We start from the raw sequence: 16,167 nt of genomic DNA, 5'->3' as shown, positions 1-16,167 counted from the left end.
ATGCATAAGTTTACATAAATTTTAATGCTAATAAATATAATATCTTACAAATCAATATCTTTAAAACATGATTTTATAAATGAATATTTAATAAAAATTAAGTTAAAGATATATAAAAAATACAAAAAAAATTAAGATATACTGTTATTGTAATTACTTCTTACATTGTTATCTAACTCGCATATTAATATATATGGGACTTTTCTCTCCATATACCAACAAATCTTAAAATATATATAGCAATATTGTTATTTTTTAATTTTTATAATAAATACTACTCTAAAAATTATATTAAAGATAATCTATGATTAATTAATTAATTAATAATGTAAATACTTTTTCACTAACAAAATATATCAATTAATATTTTCTTAATATGTTTTTTTTCTTTTTCACTTTCTAATTTATATTCTTATCCATGTTTGATGCTATAATAAAAAAAATACTAATATACTAATATATGGATTAGGATTCATGGAAATTTCGAGATTCCTGAAATTATGGCAATTTTCTATATTCTTCTTCCCACCGGTCATCATCTTTTGGCTGTGGCTGTGGCTGTTGCAGGTTCTTCTCCGAAGCTTCAAAGTTAACAGAGAAAGACCCTAACAACCTAATCCTCCCTCGTCACTCATTCTCCACCTTCACTTAACGGTAATTCCTTTTTTCCTTTAATACCCATTTCGGTTACGTTCCTATCTTTTACTGTTAGGGTTTTTATTCCCTCCAATTTTAAAATCCTTCGTTCTCGTTTTTTCTTTCAAATTTTCTTTTCCCTGACTTCAATTTTATTTTAATTACGAGCATGACTTCCTTAATTGGATGATGTGTTGACCTTTATTGTGGAAATAATAACCCAGGTCTCAAATAATTGAAGATTTATCGAAGGGATTTGTTTTTGTTTGTGTGCTGTGTTGAAAGTGAAATTAAGCATTAATGTGTTGGGAGCTATGAGATTGTATTGTTTAGCTTGTGGTGAGCCTTAATTACTGCGTTGGTTAGATATAAAATGCCATCTAATTACTTTTCAAGGCTCGGAGTTTCGATTCGGAGATCGGTTGTGGGGAAAGAAGGTCGAATCCGGGACTCTGCTGAAGTTCTCATTGGGCAAGGGAAGTTGTGGTTTGGTAGTTCTAAGTTTTTTCATTCTGTGCAGAGCTCATATTTTGTGGAACTGCAGCTTCTAGTTCGGCCCGGCATTGCCTTAGCTTCGAGCTCTGAGTTAGCTGGCAAAAGGAGAACATTGTCTGTAGTTGACACACTATCTCGAACGTTTTCGGTTCCATCTGTGTCGGGGCCTTCGTTTCAGGTCTGTGGATACCACATTGGTTCTGCCCTTGCTGGACCTGATCAGTTTTCAAGTGGGACCAAATTTAGGATTAAGACAATGGCTGCTCACTTGCCCAGAATAGTGGTTGGCGAATCCTGTTTAGATAACCCGACTTTGAAGGGTAGTTGCCGTTCCCTGTCAACCAAGAATAGCTATAGTATATGTTTAAGCACAAAATTGAGGAATGGTGGAAAAGTGAGCATGAGTTTGAGAAACCATCAGCAGCCAGATAACAGTGCGGTTTATGGATATTTTATTTATAATGCTGCCAAGACCTGGTGTAATTCTCATCCTTACATGCAGTCAGGATCTGGAGACTTCCATACTTTGTCATCTTCGTGTTACTCTGTTGGGCCTGCTCATGATGTGCCTTTCGACACTTCTGCCCATGAGGAACAGTTAAGCAGTTCTGCAGATCCATCTGAACAGTATGTTATTTCCCTTTGGTGTTCACCATTTTAAACATAGCATGGATATGAAGCAATATCAATTTTTTGCAGTTAAATAAATATTTATATATCGTCAGTGATGGAGCTACTTGTTGGCCCCCCTAACTTTTTTTAATTATACTGGTTTTAATGTATATTAAGTAATTATTTTTGTTTGGTATTTTTTTATTTGGAGTTTAACTATTTGAGTATTATTTATCTTTTTTATTTTTTATTAAATATTTTATTCTTTTTATCGTCTTTGTTGTGAAAATAATATTTTTTTAGATTAAATATTTGAGTATTTTTTTAAGAGTGCTTTTCTTTTGCAATCCCTTATGGCTATTTTAAAATATATAAATGATTGTTTTTGCAATCAAAATAACTTTATTAGTCTGTCATTTATATTGATTTGATAATGAAGCATCATTTATTAACTGTTTTCAACGGACGGGTAAACTTATGAGCGCTATACAAGATATTGACAACTTGAACATTGAGACACACCAACATATATTCTTTCTGCCTATCACTATTCTTCACATATTCTCTTTGTTTTTTGCATTTTGTTGTTGATATTGCTATTGTTTGTGACGCTACACCCTGCTTCTAGTCTTGAGTGCACGAGTCCAAACTCACTGTTGTGTAGATCTTGAGAAAGGAAACTGGATATGGAGTTGCACGAGAGATCGGTTAGAATTTACTTTTAGCACATTAGTTTGTCACGATAGGACATTCTTCATATATTTTTCAACTATCTGAAAATAAATTATTTCTCAATGAATTTTTAATACTAATACTATTGTCGTAAAAAATAATTTTGTAAGTACCATAATTTATTATAATTTAGTAAAAAATTTAAAATATAATTAATAGAACTTTATCGTAAAAAAATATAGTTAACTTACATGCTAATTTTTATTATAAGTTCACAAATGTTTTTGGTAATACGAGAAACTGACTTTTGACATTTGTAATCTTGAGTTTAAAAAAAATGTTTAGTTTATGTTCTATTTAAATATATTTTCTATTAGATGTATTTTATTATTATGGCACAATTTATGATTTTTTTTCTATGAAATTTAATGGGTATATACTGAACTCCCCCTTCCCCCCCTCCCTCAAGCCTCCAAACCTTGGTCCATCCCTGTATATTAATATCATGATGCTGCTTGTTTGTGGATTAGAATGATAATTTTGTCACTTATAGTTGACTGTTTGTGGTTATGGCTATAATAAACATCCATCTATGATTGAAATAATTTTAGAAGGCTTGAAGAGTGCAAATGTTTTGAACATAGGGATTTGACTGATGCTATCTTTGAGTTAAAAAGATATTGTTGCATTTCATCTTTACAAAAAAAGGTTCATTAATCTGTTTTAACATATTAATATATTAAAAGCACTGTAAAGTTGAGATTTGTTGACATTTGCATTTGACTGGTGGGAATATAAACAGGAGAGTTCCCATATTAGAATAGAATATGCAGAAATGCACAACCCTCACCTGTCAAAATGGAACAGCTTTTTAATGGTTTTATAAAAGATTAATAATGATCAGACTGTGTTAGTGTCTGCTTCATAGTTTTCTGTTTCTCTTGTTATTTGTACTAGTGATTTTGATACCATAATAATACCATCCTACAGGGGAAAACTCATAAATTTGCTTTGTTTTATTGCCTTTTAGATCAACAGACAACATATATAAGCTATATAACAAAAATGAGGGGAGGCTATATATGGTGGTTAAAAGTATGTTCTGAATTTGCAATCTTAATGGCTGGTATCTCATGATTGGAAATGTTGACTGCAGGAAAACTCCTTCAGGCAAGACCCTTAAGTTGATATCAGGATCATGCTACTTGCCTCATCCTGATAAAGAAGAAACTGGTGGAGAAGATGCTCATTTTATATGTTCTGAGGAACAAGCAATAGGGGTGGCGGATGGTGTTGGTGGATGGGCAGATCTTGGTGTTAATGCTGGATATTACTCTCGTGAGCTCATGTCCAAATCAGTGGAAGCTATTCAGGAAGAGCCCAAAGGTTCAGTTGATCCAGCTAGGGTGCTGGAAAAAGCACACTCAAGTACAAAAGCTAGGGGTTCCTCTACAGCATGCATCATTGCACTTACTGATCAGGTTACCTTTACCTTTATGTTGTCCTCTTTGGAATATTGTAGCAGCTTCTGTTCCATCACTTTGACTTACAGTGCTTTAAGCATCTCAGAATGCTGATAGACTATTACTTAATTTACCTTAGTTTTTGCTTCCATTTTCTTGATGTTTTGAGTATCATTTTTGTTTTATCAAATGGTCTTCTGGTGATTACTTTCAGCCCTTGCTGCTTATTTTCCTCATTCCAGTATTCTTTTGTAATAAATTTATAAAGTCCTAGAAAATGAGTCAGTGATAAATTTATAAATATAGGCTTTCCAAATCAATTTTCACCGTTTCTAGTAACATCAGGGCCTATAACCCAAAAGTCCTAGGATCGAAACTTGGCTCTGATACCATGTTAAAATAGGAGAAAACAGAGGGATAGTTGAGTGAAAACCATGTATCAGAGTACACAGCGCATGCGTGCTTATATAGGTTAATTATATTAGTTATACATAATGTTCCTATAAACTGCTATTATTAATAGAATCAGACTATTAATTCTTATTTTCAACATAATAGAATCAGAATATGATATTCTGATTTTCAACAGGGACAATATAATTTGTCAAGGCAGTAATCTTAGAGTTAGAACTTTGTAGATCTTGCACCCTTGTGAATGTTTACTGACTGGAGCGAATTATGATGCAAAAGTATCAGTTTACATGACAAAATGCTGTCTTAAATAATTATGGTAAAAAGTGGCCCGTGATGCGCTTGTAATAGTTAAAATCACCCTTAAAAATCTTTTTGATGACTTGGAGTTAAATTTCTGAAATATAAGTTTGTCAGCATTGGACCCATCTAAGCATAAGATTATGTAATATGAAGCTCCATTTAATAAAGAGGGTGGTGTTTGTTGACTACTTTTAAACTACCAAAAAGACTAAGGAGGTAGCATTTGATGGACAGCTTAAGATGGGGTGGAACATAATATGCGTTCTGTTATATTTTGGTGCGTTTTAGAAAGACAATAGAACTGGACATAAGGTAATAAAAGTGGTACATTTTGGTTAAAGGGTGGAACAAAGGAGAATGAAACAGGACACATTATTCCATTCTGTTCTATTTGCACACCAGACACTACCTAGTACCTAACAGTTTCTAAAATTTGTCCTCAAACCTAGACTTTTTTTCCTGCTGGTATTCCTATTATATTTGTTACTTGAGGGCACTATGATGTTTCTAGGTTACTAATATCGTGTTGTAAATAATCAACTTTGCTAGGTTATTTTGTAATCCTGAAAGAGATCTCTATTTTGTTTCATTCTTTTTGTCAACATATGTTCATATTTTGCATTTCTTTCACAGGGCCTTAATGCTATCAATTTGGGAGACAGTGGGTTTATGGTGGTCCGGGATGGGTGCACCATATTCCGGTCCCCAGTGCAGCAACATGATTTCAATTTCACCTATCAGCTGGAATGTGGTAGTAATGGTGATTTACCTAGTTCTGGTCAGGTATTTTCCTTTTGTGGAATTCATCCTTTGGAGAATCTGATTAAATTGGCCATTGAAGCATCTTTTATCCACTCTTAATGATAATGCATGCTTAATTCTGATTCATGAAAAAATGTTAGCCACTGAATCTGCTGCTTGTATATCACTTCTAATATTGTTCTTAGATATATACGTAATATAATAAATGCATACAAAACTTTATAGTAAATTTTCTTTATATTCACTTTCTAATTCATAAAAACCTACCATTTCTTTTGTATATCTAATGTCAGATTCCCTGTCTCCGAAGAGTTCTTGTGCGCGTGCATGCGCACGCACACACACACACACACACACTAATTAAGTTCATAACCACTGATTTTTAAGATGTGTTCAATTTACTCCGTTGTTTTCTATTTTTTCAATTTAGTCTCTTAATATGCCATTTGTGTCCAACTAATTGTTACAAACTAGTCTGTTCAATGCTTTGCATGTGATCTACAAGTGGGTCTGTAATCACCAAGTCAAACTGAACATATAGGGTGAGTTTGTTTAAACATAAAAAAAGCAACTTTAAAATAAGCAGGAAACTTTTTTTTTAAAGCAGAAATAATGTAGACAAACACACCAAAAAAATAGAAAGCTGCTTATTTCAACAAGTTTAAACAAGCCGGCTCATAATCCAATTTGGGTCACAGCTAACTCTGGAGACTACAGTAATACAGATCTTATTTTGGGACAGAGAAAAAGTAAGAAAGACTAAAATGAACATAGCCTATTAGTGTACTAATGAAAAAATGGAACATAGTCTGAGCTTCAGACCAAGTTAATTAAGGCATTTACTTATGAGTTGTGCTGCACAGGGAGCACAGCAAAAAGATTAATCAGAATTCAGCTAGATCTAATCTAATGGTGGTTATTAGAGGTACCAGAACCACGTATCTATCCAAGAGTCAATAAGCATGTCAATTCATTGTGTAAAAAATTCCAGATTCTAACATTTTCATTTAATTTATTCTTGTTGAGTCAAGCATATTATGTTCCCAGTTTATGTTCCATGAATCAAGATTTGGCTGCTGATATAATTGTTAGCTGGCGGTTTGTCTTTGAGGTCTTAGTTCTGCAGTGTTTCTGGGGGAGACTGTTTCTATAAAACTGATTAGTATTTGATTTTCTCCCTAATTTTGTGTCTTGTTTATGCCTTGTGCTATTCTTTTTCCTGCTGATCTAATGGTCTCTACATTAAGAGAATTTAACCATGACTAGTAGTCAAGTTTAATTTTAGATTATTCTTTATGGTGATAAAATTGGAGAATAAACTCATTCAGTTATATTGGAAGTTTGGTTCTATGCATCTGGGTTTTTGCTACTAGTAAGATGCTTAGATGGTTTGCCTTGTTTATGTCAGGTTTTTACCATTCCCGTTGCACCCGGTGATGTCATAGTTGCTGGTACAGATGGGCTGTTTGATAACTTGTACAATAATGAGATTACAGCAGTCGTGGTTCATGCCATGAGAGCCGGATTGAGCCCTCAGGTGACAGCCCAGAAGATAGCTGCATTGGCACGTCAACGGGCAATGGATAAAGACAGGCAGACTCCTTTCTCAACCGCTGCTCAAGATGCTGGTTTCCGTTACTATGGTGGCAAGCTTGATGATACAACGGTAGTAGTTTCATATATTACTGGCTCTGGTGATGCATAATTTCATTTTGCTGTGCCCTCTGTATATAATCACTTTATCTCGGTTGTGACATGTTTTGATTTGAAGTTAAGATTTGTAGGTCACATGATAGGTCCATTGAATTTAAAATTTCCATTGTCGATGTTGTGCTTGGATGGTTTGTCCAACTGAGTAGTTGCTACACTGAGAATAGTATTTCCAGTTAGATTTAAAGGGAAAAAAGATACTACATTTATTTTGAGGTTGAGCAGTGGTGAACCGACTCTATTGACTTCGGGCTGGAGGTTAATTCCTGTTGTCAATGTTGTGATCATAACAAATAATATTCCCTATCATGAATTAGGGTTGCATTTTGTTGATTTTGATGGCATTATCACTTATCTGTTGTTTATTTTAAATCTGCTACTTCATATGGCCAATTAGCTTGGAGGTGGATAGAAGTGGAAAGACTAGGAATGTTAATGGAATGAGTTACGATGGACTTATCTTAGTTCTAACTTGAAATTTTTAATAAACTCTTCATTTGAACTGAAAGCATATGAGATGAGACTAGATCAATTTGAGTTGTAGACATTATATAAATATTATGTGTGATTAAATTATAAAAATTAAAGATATGTAAAGTTAAAATTAAAATAAATATTTCAAAACAAACAGTACCAATGTAAATAATATATTATGTTTTGAATAATCGCTTTTGACAAAGAAAATTTAAGGCTAAAAATGTAATTTTGATTCTTTTATTTTACATAATTCATAATTTTAGTTCTTCAATTTTAAAACTCATGTATGTTCGAAACTTTAAGGGATCAAAATTGGAGGACTAAAATAGAGGGATTGTGAAAAATAGAGGGATTAAAATTATAATTTAGTCAAAATTTAATTATGTAAAATCATGGAAGAATTTCTTTTATGAAAAAAAGAACAAAATAAAACACAATCTTTTCACATTGTAGGATTCATTAAAAAAAATTCAATGATCATACAAACCTATCTAATGCTGGTTTTATGATAACAAAATTATTTTACAAAGTGTATAATCTTTTTTCTCTAGAAGAAAAAATTAAAGAATTTGAATCCTTTCAAGAGTTTTGCCAGGGATAAAAATTTACAGAATTCTTTATTTTATGTTATTTTTTCATGAAAGATATTCTTCTTTTTGTGTTTTACATATGCATTGTAGAATTAAATCCTTTTTTTTTTCACAATGCAGTATTCATTTGAAAAAATACAAAATAATTTTAATTCTTTAAAGAGAGTTCTGCCAGAGATTAGAATTCTTAGAGAATTCTTTCTTTATTTTGTTCTTTTCTAAAAAAAAAAATTATTCTTTATTTTGTTCTTTTCTTTTTATGCATAGTCTATGCCATCATTTTCCTACTTAATCACCAAAGTTGTTTGCTGGCCAAAATACTCCGTTGGTCTGGCAGGTAACCTGTACATTGGGTTAAGATTTTCATTCTTTTGCGTGCCATATTACATTCCAAAATATTGATGGATATTCAAATTGCTCCTATCCATTAACAACAATTGTTTCTCTCAAGATATTAGCATAACCAAGAAGTATATTGGAAAATCTCAATTGCTCGTTTATTCCTGAGCAAGACTAACACATTTCTAAATCAATTATTTGACCATAGTTGCAAAGTTATCAAATAACAGGAGAAAGCTCTGAGTTTACTAAACAACATGTTCAAGCCCACACTGATCATGTTTGATTGTTACCTAGTACTGTAAAGTAAGCACATGCATGTTTGACACCAAGTCACCAACAATACTATGGTTATGTTCTGTTGTAATGGAAACTAGCAAAATGCTATCTTTTAGTTCACTTTGTTTCTGCTTCGTTCACTTCGTATTCCTCATCATCCTCATCCTCATCGGTTTACTAATTTGGGAGAATTTGCTTAACGAATCTACCTTCATCCCCAAGAAAGTCAAGCCCAAAATTTGTGTTATGTTGCTTAACCAAAAGCCAATGCAGTAATCGGTCTTCCTTGTTTAGGTAATGCAACACTTAGTTGCATCAATACACCCTACATCCATTACAATTTCATAATTGTCGTTCAAACTGAAGAATTGGTAGTCTTTCTGTTTCAGGAAAGGCAGACTCTCAAAACTAAAAAAGAATGTGCAAGCAGAAAAATACACATTCAATAAACATTACACAGTTCAAATTTTCAACAGTATGTTCCAATTCACATTTTTTAAGACACATTGGATTGAATAGTACACGTCCAATAAATCAACTTCTACATTAGTCCTCCTCGACCTTGAGTTAAGTGAAACATTTCTCCAAATCCTTTAACAAACCAGAACCAGCAAAGCCTTTTATTTTTTATTTTTTATCAAGCTACATTATATTAATTTGGTAATTTTATATTCGTAATTCTGTAACTAATACAACTGATAATAAAAAGTCAAAAACAGTTCGAGCATATAAACATATTAAAAAAAAATGTAGTATTCACCTAAAAGGTGGTGGTTCGACCACATATTACTGGTGCCCTAGTAGCTCAGTTACTATGATGAGGTTAAATGGCAAGTGGCAAAAATGTCATTAATCTCAAATAGTAGTAAAAATAAAATAAAATAATTAATTGAGTTAGGCTAAAAAAAACACTAGCACACAAACATGCGATGCTTACATCAAAACAGACAGGAATTAAAAGAAAAAACAAAATAGAAAAGCAAATGCATAAACTCTTGTTACAACATCCCAAATAACCAATCTCATATGATATTTATTTCATTTCACATTGATTGCCATTTTAATATTTACTTTTTCTCGTATTGATTGGCATTTTCAGTTTTAATGAAACGTTAAAAATTGATTTTTGTTTTATCCCATAATAAATATTATTGTCTTAAAATATTTAATAATTTTTTTTATAAAATTAAGAAGAAAAATGAAGATACTTTAATAAAACTAGTCACTACCACTAAATATTATCTTTCTATTTATAAATTTGTAACTTATTTCTTATAAATAAGATCATCGGAAGTAATATCATTATTTAGAAATAAATGATTTTCTTAATCTGTCTAAAAAAATAAAAATCCAAGCATGGAAGAAGTAATATTGAGAATTGAGAGGAATTAATTCAATTGCATATTTTTCTATTGAATAATAAGAACATTGATCCCATTATTCCATTAGCAAGTAGTGGACACTAATAGTGTGTTAAGGCAAAGCATAGAAAGTAGAAAAGAAAGACTCAGTTCTTCTCCTTGACTTTGTTTGTGAGTTGAAATCTGAAGCTGAATCGTATCGTTGAGTTTAGGGTTTGAAATTGGATCTGACAGCATAGCATAGAATGGCGGGGGTTCGTAGAGACGCATTGCTGACGAGAGATAAAGGCCAATCATCGGTCCGATTTCGAATCGTCGTCGCCGTCGTGATCGGCGTTCTCCTCGGCTGCGTCTTTGCCTTCTTCTCCTCCGCTCCCACTCCTCTTCACATTCCCTACCCTATTAAGGTTTTTCATCTTCCTCTTCCTCTTCAATATTAGGAGTTTTTTTTAATCCGCAAATGTCTCAGTAAAATACGACTTATTTGATTTGTAATTTTGAGAGGATAGATTAATGATTAAGGATAGATATTTCCTTTCGAACAAATAAAAGTGGTTGAAGCTAAAAAAATCATTTTAGATTCAAATATTCAAGAATAATTCATAAGTTAATAGTTAACGGTTGCTGATTATTGTTATTGTTAGTTTTTGTTATTGGATAATTCAAATCCGCGATCTCTTCCTCATTTCCTTCTCCCTTCATCAGTAGACCAACCTTATATCTCCTATGAAAGTAATGTTATATCAGCTCAATTTTATTCTCAACTAAACCCTAAACCATTAAATTAGTCTCCCAACTTGCAAGCATATTACTAGTTTAGTTTCTTTCTTTCTATGCACTTACACATTGTCAACGAACCAAAGTTACAAATCATCCTATGTATGACTTCTAAATTAGTTATAGTAAAAGTTAACAAACTTACCATACATGACAATCTATAATTGGACGATAGTATAAAAAAACATACACTATGAAAATTGAAAAAGTTTTTGAAATTAATTAGTCATCTTGGATTCTTAGTTCTTAAAGGATCTCTCTATTTGATGCTCAACTTTGATAACTATCAATTGCTTTGGCGCTTCACTTTGGTGTGCATCAATCAATTTAGTCCCTTGTTTTATGCTACATCAATCAATTTAGTTCCCCGTGATTACTAGTCCTTGATTTTGTTGTGCCTCAAGTGTCCCTAATACTAGGGACCAAATGGACTTGTGCTTATCAAATTCAAGAACTAAATTGATTAATTTTGTAATGTTAGGGACCAAATTGACTGGTACTATCAATTTTAGGGACTAAATTGAATGATAGTTGTAAAAGTCAGGGATTAAACTTACTTTTTTATAATATCGAGTTTTATTAACCTGTACTTGTAATTTTGGTGTATTGCTCATTTATTCTCATTAATACTAAATAAAGAAGAAGATATTAAATAAAAAACTAAATGCGTTTAATATCTTAAAAATATGTTTACTGAGTAGAAGGACAAGTATGAAGAATATGCAAGAGGATATACAATTATTAGTTATATTGATTGTTACTGTTGATTGTCAGATGGTTTCATCTGCATGTGAATCGCCAGAACAAGTTAATGCGCTTAAAGTTGATATTCTATCAGCGAAAGTGAAAAATTCTGAGCTGAAGAAACGGGTCAAGGATCTTATGGAGAAGCTGCGTCTGGCCGAGCAAGGAAAGGGTCATGCTCAGGAACAGTTTGTTGTGCTTGGTGAGAGCCACAAGGCTGGGCCTTTTGGAACTGTCAAGGGTCTCAGAACCAATCCACCTGTCATTCCTGATGAATCTGTGAACCCCAGATTGACCAAGATCTTGGGGGAAGTTGCTATTTATAAAGAACTTATTGTTGCTCTCGCTAACTCTAATGTGAAGGAGATGTTGCAGCTATGGTTCACCAACATCAAGAGGGTTGGCATACCTAATTATTTGGTTGTTGCCTTAGATGATAACATTGAAGAGTTCTGCAAATCCAATGATGTTCCTGTGTATAGAAGGGATCCTGATCAAGGTGTTGATGTGGTCGGTAAGAGTGGTGGTAACCATGCTGTTTCGGGATTGAAATTTCGTATTTTGAGAGAATTTCTGCAACTGGGTTACAGTGTTCTTCTCTCGGATGTTGATATTGTGTACTTGCAGAACCCCTTTGATTATCTCTATAGGGATTCAGATGTGGAGTCAATGTCTGATGGTCACAATAATAAGACAGCTTACGGGTATAATGATGTCTTTGATGAACCCTCGATGGGTTGGGCTCGGTATGCTCATACCATGAGAATATGGGTTTATAACTCTGGTTTCTTTTATATAAGGCCTACTCTTCCTTCAATTGAGCTCTTGGATCGTGTTGCAACTCGGCTTTCCAATGACCCAAAATCATGGGATCAGGCAGTTTTTAATGAGGAGCTCTTTTTCCCTTCACATCCTGGTTATGATGGACTTCACGCTGCAAAAAGGACGATGGATATGTACCTTTTTATGAACAGTAAGGTTCTCTTTAAGACTGTAAGAAAAGATGCTAAACTCAAGAAGCTGAAGCCAGTGATCGTACATGTTAATTACCATCCTGATAAGTTTGCAAGGATGAAGGCAATAGTTGAGTTTTATGCCAATGGGAAACAGGATGCGCTGGATCATTTCCCAGATGGTTCTGACTGATAGGAACATTAGAACAAATATGTTTCTAACACAGGAAGGATTTGTATGCTCAAATTGATGTGATACAGAGCCAATCATTTCAGTTCACCTCCCAGGATAAGTTTTATGCCAATGTACTTTCTGTTGAGTTTTAGAATTTGTTGTGTTTGACTATTAAACATGTTTTCTGTAACTTTGTATATATTTCTTCTCTGTAATGAGTTGAAATTCAATATCTCTGCAATGAACTTGGTCATGTCGAGGTCGTTTTTTTTTATGTAAAGAAATTAACTGTTTGTTTTACAGTTTTTGGGATATGAAATAACATGAAGACCACGTGGCTAGTTAGAGATTGTTGTGGGAATATTTAAACTCTGGTTCCCTGTGTATTGGTTTCAGAAGTGACCTGAAAATTGTGCAATCAGTATTTGGGCGCTTATTGCGGTTTTTTCATCAAAATTTATTGGTCAGATTTGGCTCTTTTCTTTTGCCACATGGTCTCAACTCTCCCGGAACTTTGTCACTTCTAATGTATTTGCTCCTTCCCGTCATTATTTTACTCACTTCACATGGCAGGTTTCTATTTTTTTTTTCTCCTAACATGAATGATGGATCGCATGACAGTCATATATAGGAGAATTGAGTTGTGGTGGTAGGCAGAAAATCTGAATGGTTCAATTGAAGTTTAGGATCACATGACAGGTTGTATTCAAATAGTGCCTGTGACTGAGAGAATATCAGAATAGTACAACCTGTCATCGAGGCCAATTTTTTTTGGTTTTTTTCTGTGTCTTGGTGTCTTATTTGGGTACAAATAGTGGATTTATTTAGTATTTCCTCCATTCTTTTTACATTTTAGAATTTTTAGTTGTTCTTTTATACAAGTCACTTTATAAAAATTATGTGCATTGATTTTTTGTCCAAGTTTATCTATAATTACATCATGTTTAGTTACTCTACACTTTACTACAAGTTTTACACTTTTCTAAAAAGAAATCTCACTATGAATCCAAGACTTACACTTTTCTAAATATAAAAAATTACTAGTATATTGATATTAATAGAATATTAGAAAGACAATTCAAGTGGAGAGACAAATAAATTAAATTGGTGAGGTTTTTAATGAAGATAATTTTAAATTTTTTAGATATTTATTATAAATTTAAGATTATTAACTAATCTTAACAAATTTTCTTAATATGTGAATTAATTGAGGTTTAAGAAAAATTGTTAAGATTTTTAATAAATTTCAATTGAGAGAAAATTTGTTTAAAAGAGTATGTTAGAGCTTGCATTTTTGGCATTTTTCAAAATTAAAATATCTGATAAAAAGAAATAGAGATAGAATCATAGAATCACAAAATTGTTCTCAGCACGTGACTGCGTAAAGTATGAGTCATCATTTTTTTTTTCATTTATCCTTTAGAATTTTCTCCTTCTTTTGGCACATTCATTCATATATTTTTGTGGCTTCATCGTCTAGGATTATTGCCAATAATAAATTTTAGGAAAATGCCTTCGTCCCGCATCCCATGTGTAGTACTTCAATCAGAAGTTTCTCCCTTCGTGTCTGTGACTTCGTCCTGTGCATGAGAAACAGGTGTTTAGGAAAAGTGTAATTGATTCCTTCATGTAGTTGTGGCTATTTTCATTCTAGCTATTAGAATATCTGCAAATATCTATTTATTAGACAAAAATAAAGTTTAAATGCATATTTCTTATCTTTACAGTTCACCTGAATTTTGATTTCGGTTCTTATACTATAAACTTTTTTTGGTTCTTTTTTTTTTTTTTTATCTTTATAGTTTCATTCATTTAGGGTTGGGTCTCTATAGTTTTCTTCAATTTATTGGTTCCCCTAGCCTCATCTAGTTTAGGTTCTGATCCCTAAAGCCTTGATGGTTTTCTCTTAACTAATACGCGTGGTAGCATATTGCTGCTTACAAGGAGCAAAATATAAATGGAATAGAATTATAGATTTATTATAGGAACTAAAACTCAAACTTATAAAATATAGGGACCGGAATTAAAATTGAGGTAAATTATAAGGATTAAAAATATATGAATTTTTTTTTCTCCCGGTTATTTAAAAGTTGATTTTTTTTCTTTTACAAACTTAGTTTTATGTGTTGTTTTCTAAAATAAATTAGAGTTTTACTTTGATGATTTGTATTAATATTTAATGTTAACTTTTATTATAGATTATTAAGGAAAAATTAATTTTAATAGAAAATAACACTAAATTACCCTTGCCTAAAATGAAAAAATGAGAGAAAACTATAAGAAGATTTAGCATAGTCATATTTGAATTATTTCAACTCCAAGTGTGTAAATCAACTGCTTCCAGTTTAACCATTTTATATTTTTATTTAATATTTTTTTCATAAAATAGGACGAAAATTCATAAGATGATACTATCATAAAACATTACATTTTCCACTCTGACTCTCTGACTCTTCTTCGTGTTGTAAGACACTAAAATACGTTACAGTCTGCACTCTACATTTAATTTGATTGTCTCCTAATTCGGTCTTAAAAGGTGATGTTCAGTTTTTGTCTTTTGACATTTGAATAACTTGCAGAAATTATGGTAAGAATAAGATGGCAACTGTCTTTTGGATGAATGGAATCCTATCTTTGTTCTTTGAAATCAAAATAGGAATTTCACTGTGGTGAGTCAACTGTCAAACAATAATTAAGAGGAAGTATTTTCTCTGAACTCAACTGCCAAGCAATAATTAAGAGAAAGTATTTTCTCTCAACTCCTGTATAAATAAAATAATTACTGTTTAAAAAATTAGTTGAAATGATTTAATTTTATTAATTTCAAGTAAAATATAAGATTATTTTTAAAATATTATTTATTAAAATTTGATATCATAAATAAAATAAAATAAAATTCTTAAAAAATAGAGTTATAATTAAATGAATGATGTTTTAAAAATAATATTAATTAAATATGAATGAAGTTAATTAAGTTTACTTATATTTAAGTTTAAGATATATATATATATATATATATATATATATATATATGGGTGAATATTTAACTATTGACAAATTTCTTCACCTCTTTCTTGTTCCCAACAAAATACAATTATTCTTGTTACACTTATTCCTCCTTCCTCTCCCTTTCGTATTCTTCCACCACATTATATCTTCTTCGTTAACACTTTCGCATTCTTTTTTCGTTTTTTGATCTCATTCTCACCTACCCGTTATCACTTGTTAAACTCCCGGTTGATCCTCTTGGACACCAGAGGAACAAGAAGCAATGTAGCATCGTGGGTTCTTGTAAAAAACGAAAAGAAAAAACCTTGATCGATGTCAAGACTCAAGAGTTAAGTCTGAGTTTGGGTTAAAAAAAAAGTCTCAAGTTAAAAAAGTATCAACACAATTTATCCAACTTGA

General features: G+C 32.1%; 2 protein-coding genes across 3 annotated transcripts; both read left to right on the top strand.

The window, feature by feature from the left end:
• Positions 1–480: 480 nt before the first annotated feature.
• Positions 481–7,418, top strand: LOC114384806 (probable protein phosphatase 2C 55). Of its 2 annotated transcripts, none has more exons than XM_028344606.1 (5): positions 481–654; positions 861–1,728; positions 3,572–3,896; positions 5,226–5,375; positions 6,763–7,418. In XM_028344606.1, exons 2-5 carry the CDS (start codon positions 1,010–1,012, stop codon positions 7,057–7,059), a joined length of 1,491 nt encoding a protein of 496 aa, XP_028200407.1. In that variant the 5' UTR covers positions 481–654; positions 861–1,009; the 3' UTR covers positions 7,060–7,418. The 2 variants fall into 2 exon arrangements, with proteins under 2 accessions (XP_028200407.1, XP_028200406.1); XM_028344605.1 differs by having other exon boundaries at positions 482–654; positions 861–1,758.
• Positions 7,419–10,186: 2,768 nt separating this feature from the next.
• Positions 10,187–13,118, top strand: LOC114385030 (arabinosyltransferase RRA3-like). The gene is made up of 2 exons (XM_028344961.1): positions 10,187–10,517; positions 11,662–13,118. The coding sequence occupies exons 1-2, from the start codon at positions 10,356–10,358 to the stop codon at positions 12,775–12,777; spliced, it is 1,278 nt and encodes a 425-aa protein (XP_028200762.1). The 5' UTR covers positions 10,187–10,355; the 3' UTR covers positions 12,778–13,118.
• The last annotated feature ends 3,049 nt before the right edge of the window (positions 13,119–16,167 follow it).

The sequence above is a fragment of the Glycine soja genome, chromosome 14, assembly GCF_004193775.1.
Source record: "Glycine soja cultivar W05 chromosome 14, ASM419377v2, whole genome shotgun sequence".
In the NCBI taxonomy this organism is placed as follows: domain Eukaryota; kingdom Viridiplantae; phylum Streptophyta; class Magnoliopsida; order Fabales; family Fabaceae; genus Glycine; species Glycine soja.
The sequence above is the reverse complement of the archived record's forward strand: the minus strand, read 5'-3'. Positions and strand labels throughout refer to the sequence as shown.

Excerpts from the sequence above, each read along its gene's own strand:
- LOC114385030 (XM_028344961.1), top strand. The coding sequence starts at position 10,356 with ATGGCGGGGGTTCGTAGAGACGCATTGCTGACGAGAGATAAAGGCCAA. Across the intron at positions 10,518-11,661 it reads ACATTCCCTACCCTATTAAG|ATGGTTTCATCTGCATGTGA; the intron begins GTTTTTCATCTT and ends GTTGATTGTCAG.
- LOC114384806 (XM_028344605.1), top strand. The coding sequence starts at position 1,010 with ATGCCATCTAATTACTTTTCAAGGCTCGGAGTTTCGATTCGGAGATCG. Across the intron at positions 3,897-5,225 it reads TCATTGCACTTACTGATCAG|GGCCTTAATGCTATCAATTT; the intron begins GTTACCTTTACC and ends TTTCTTTCACAG. Across the intron at positions 5,376-6,762 it reads ATTTACCTAGTTCTGGTCAG|GTTTTTACCATTCCCGTTGC; the intron begins GTATTTTCCTTT and ends TGTTTATGTCAG.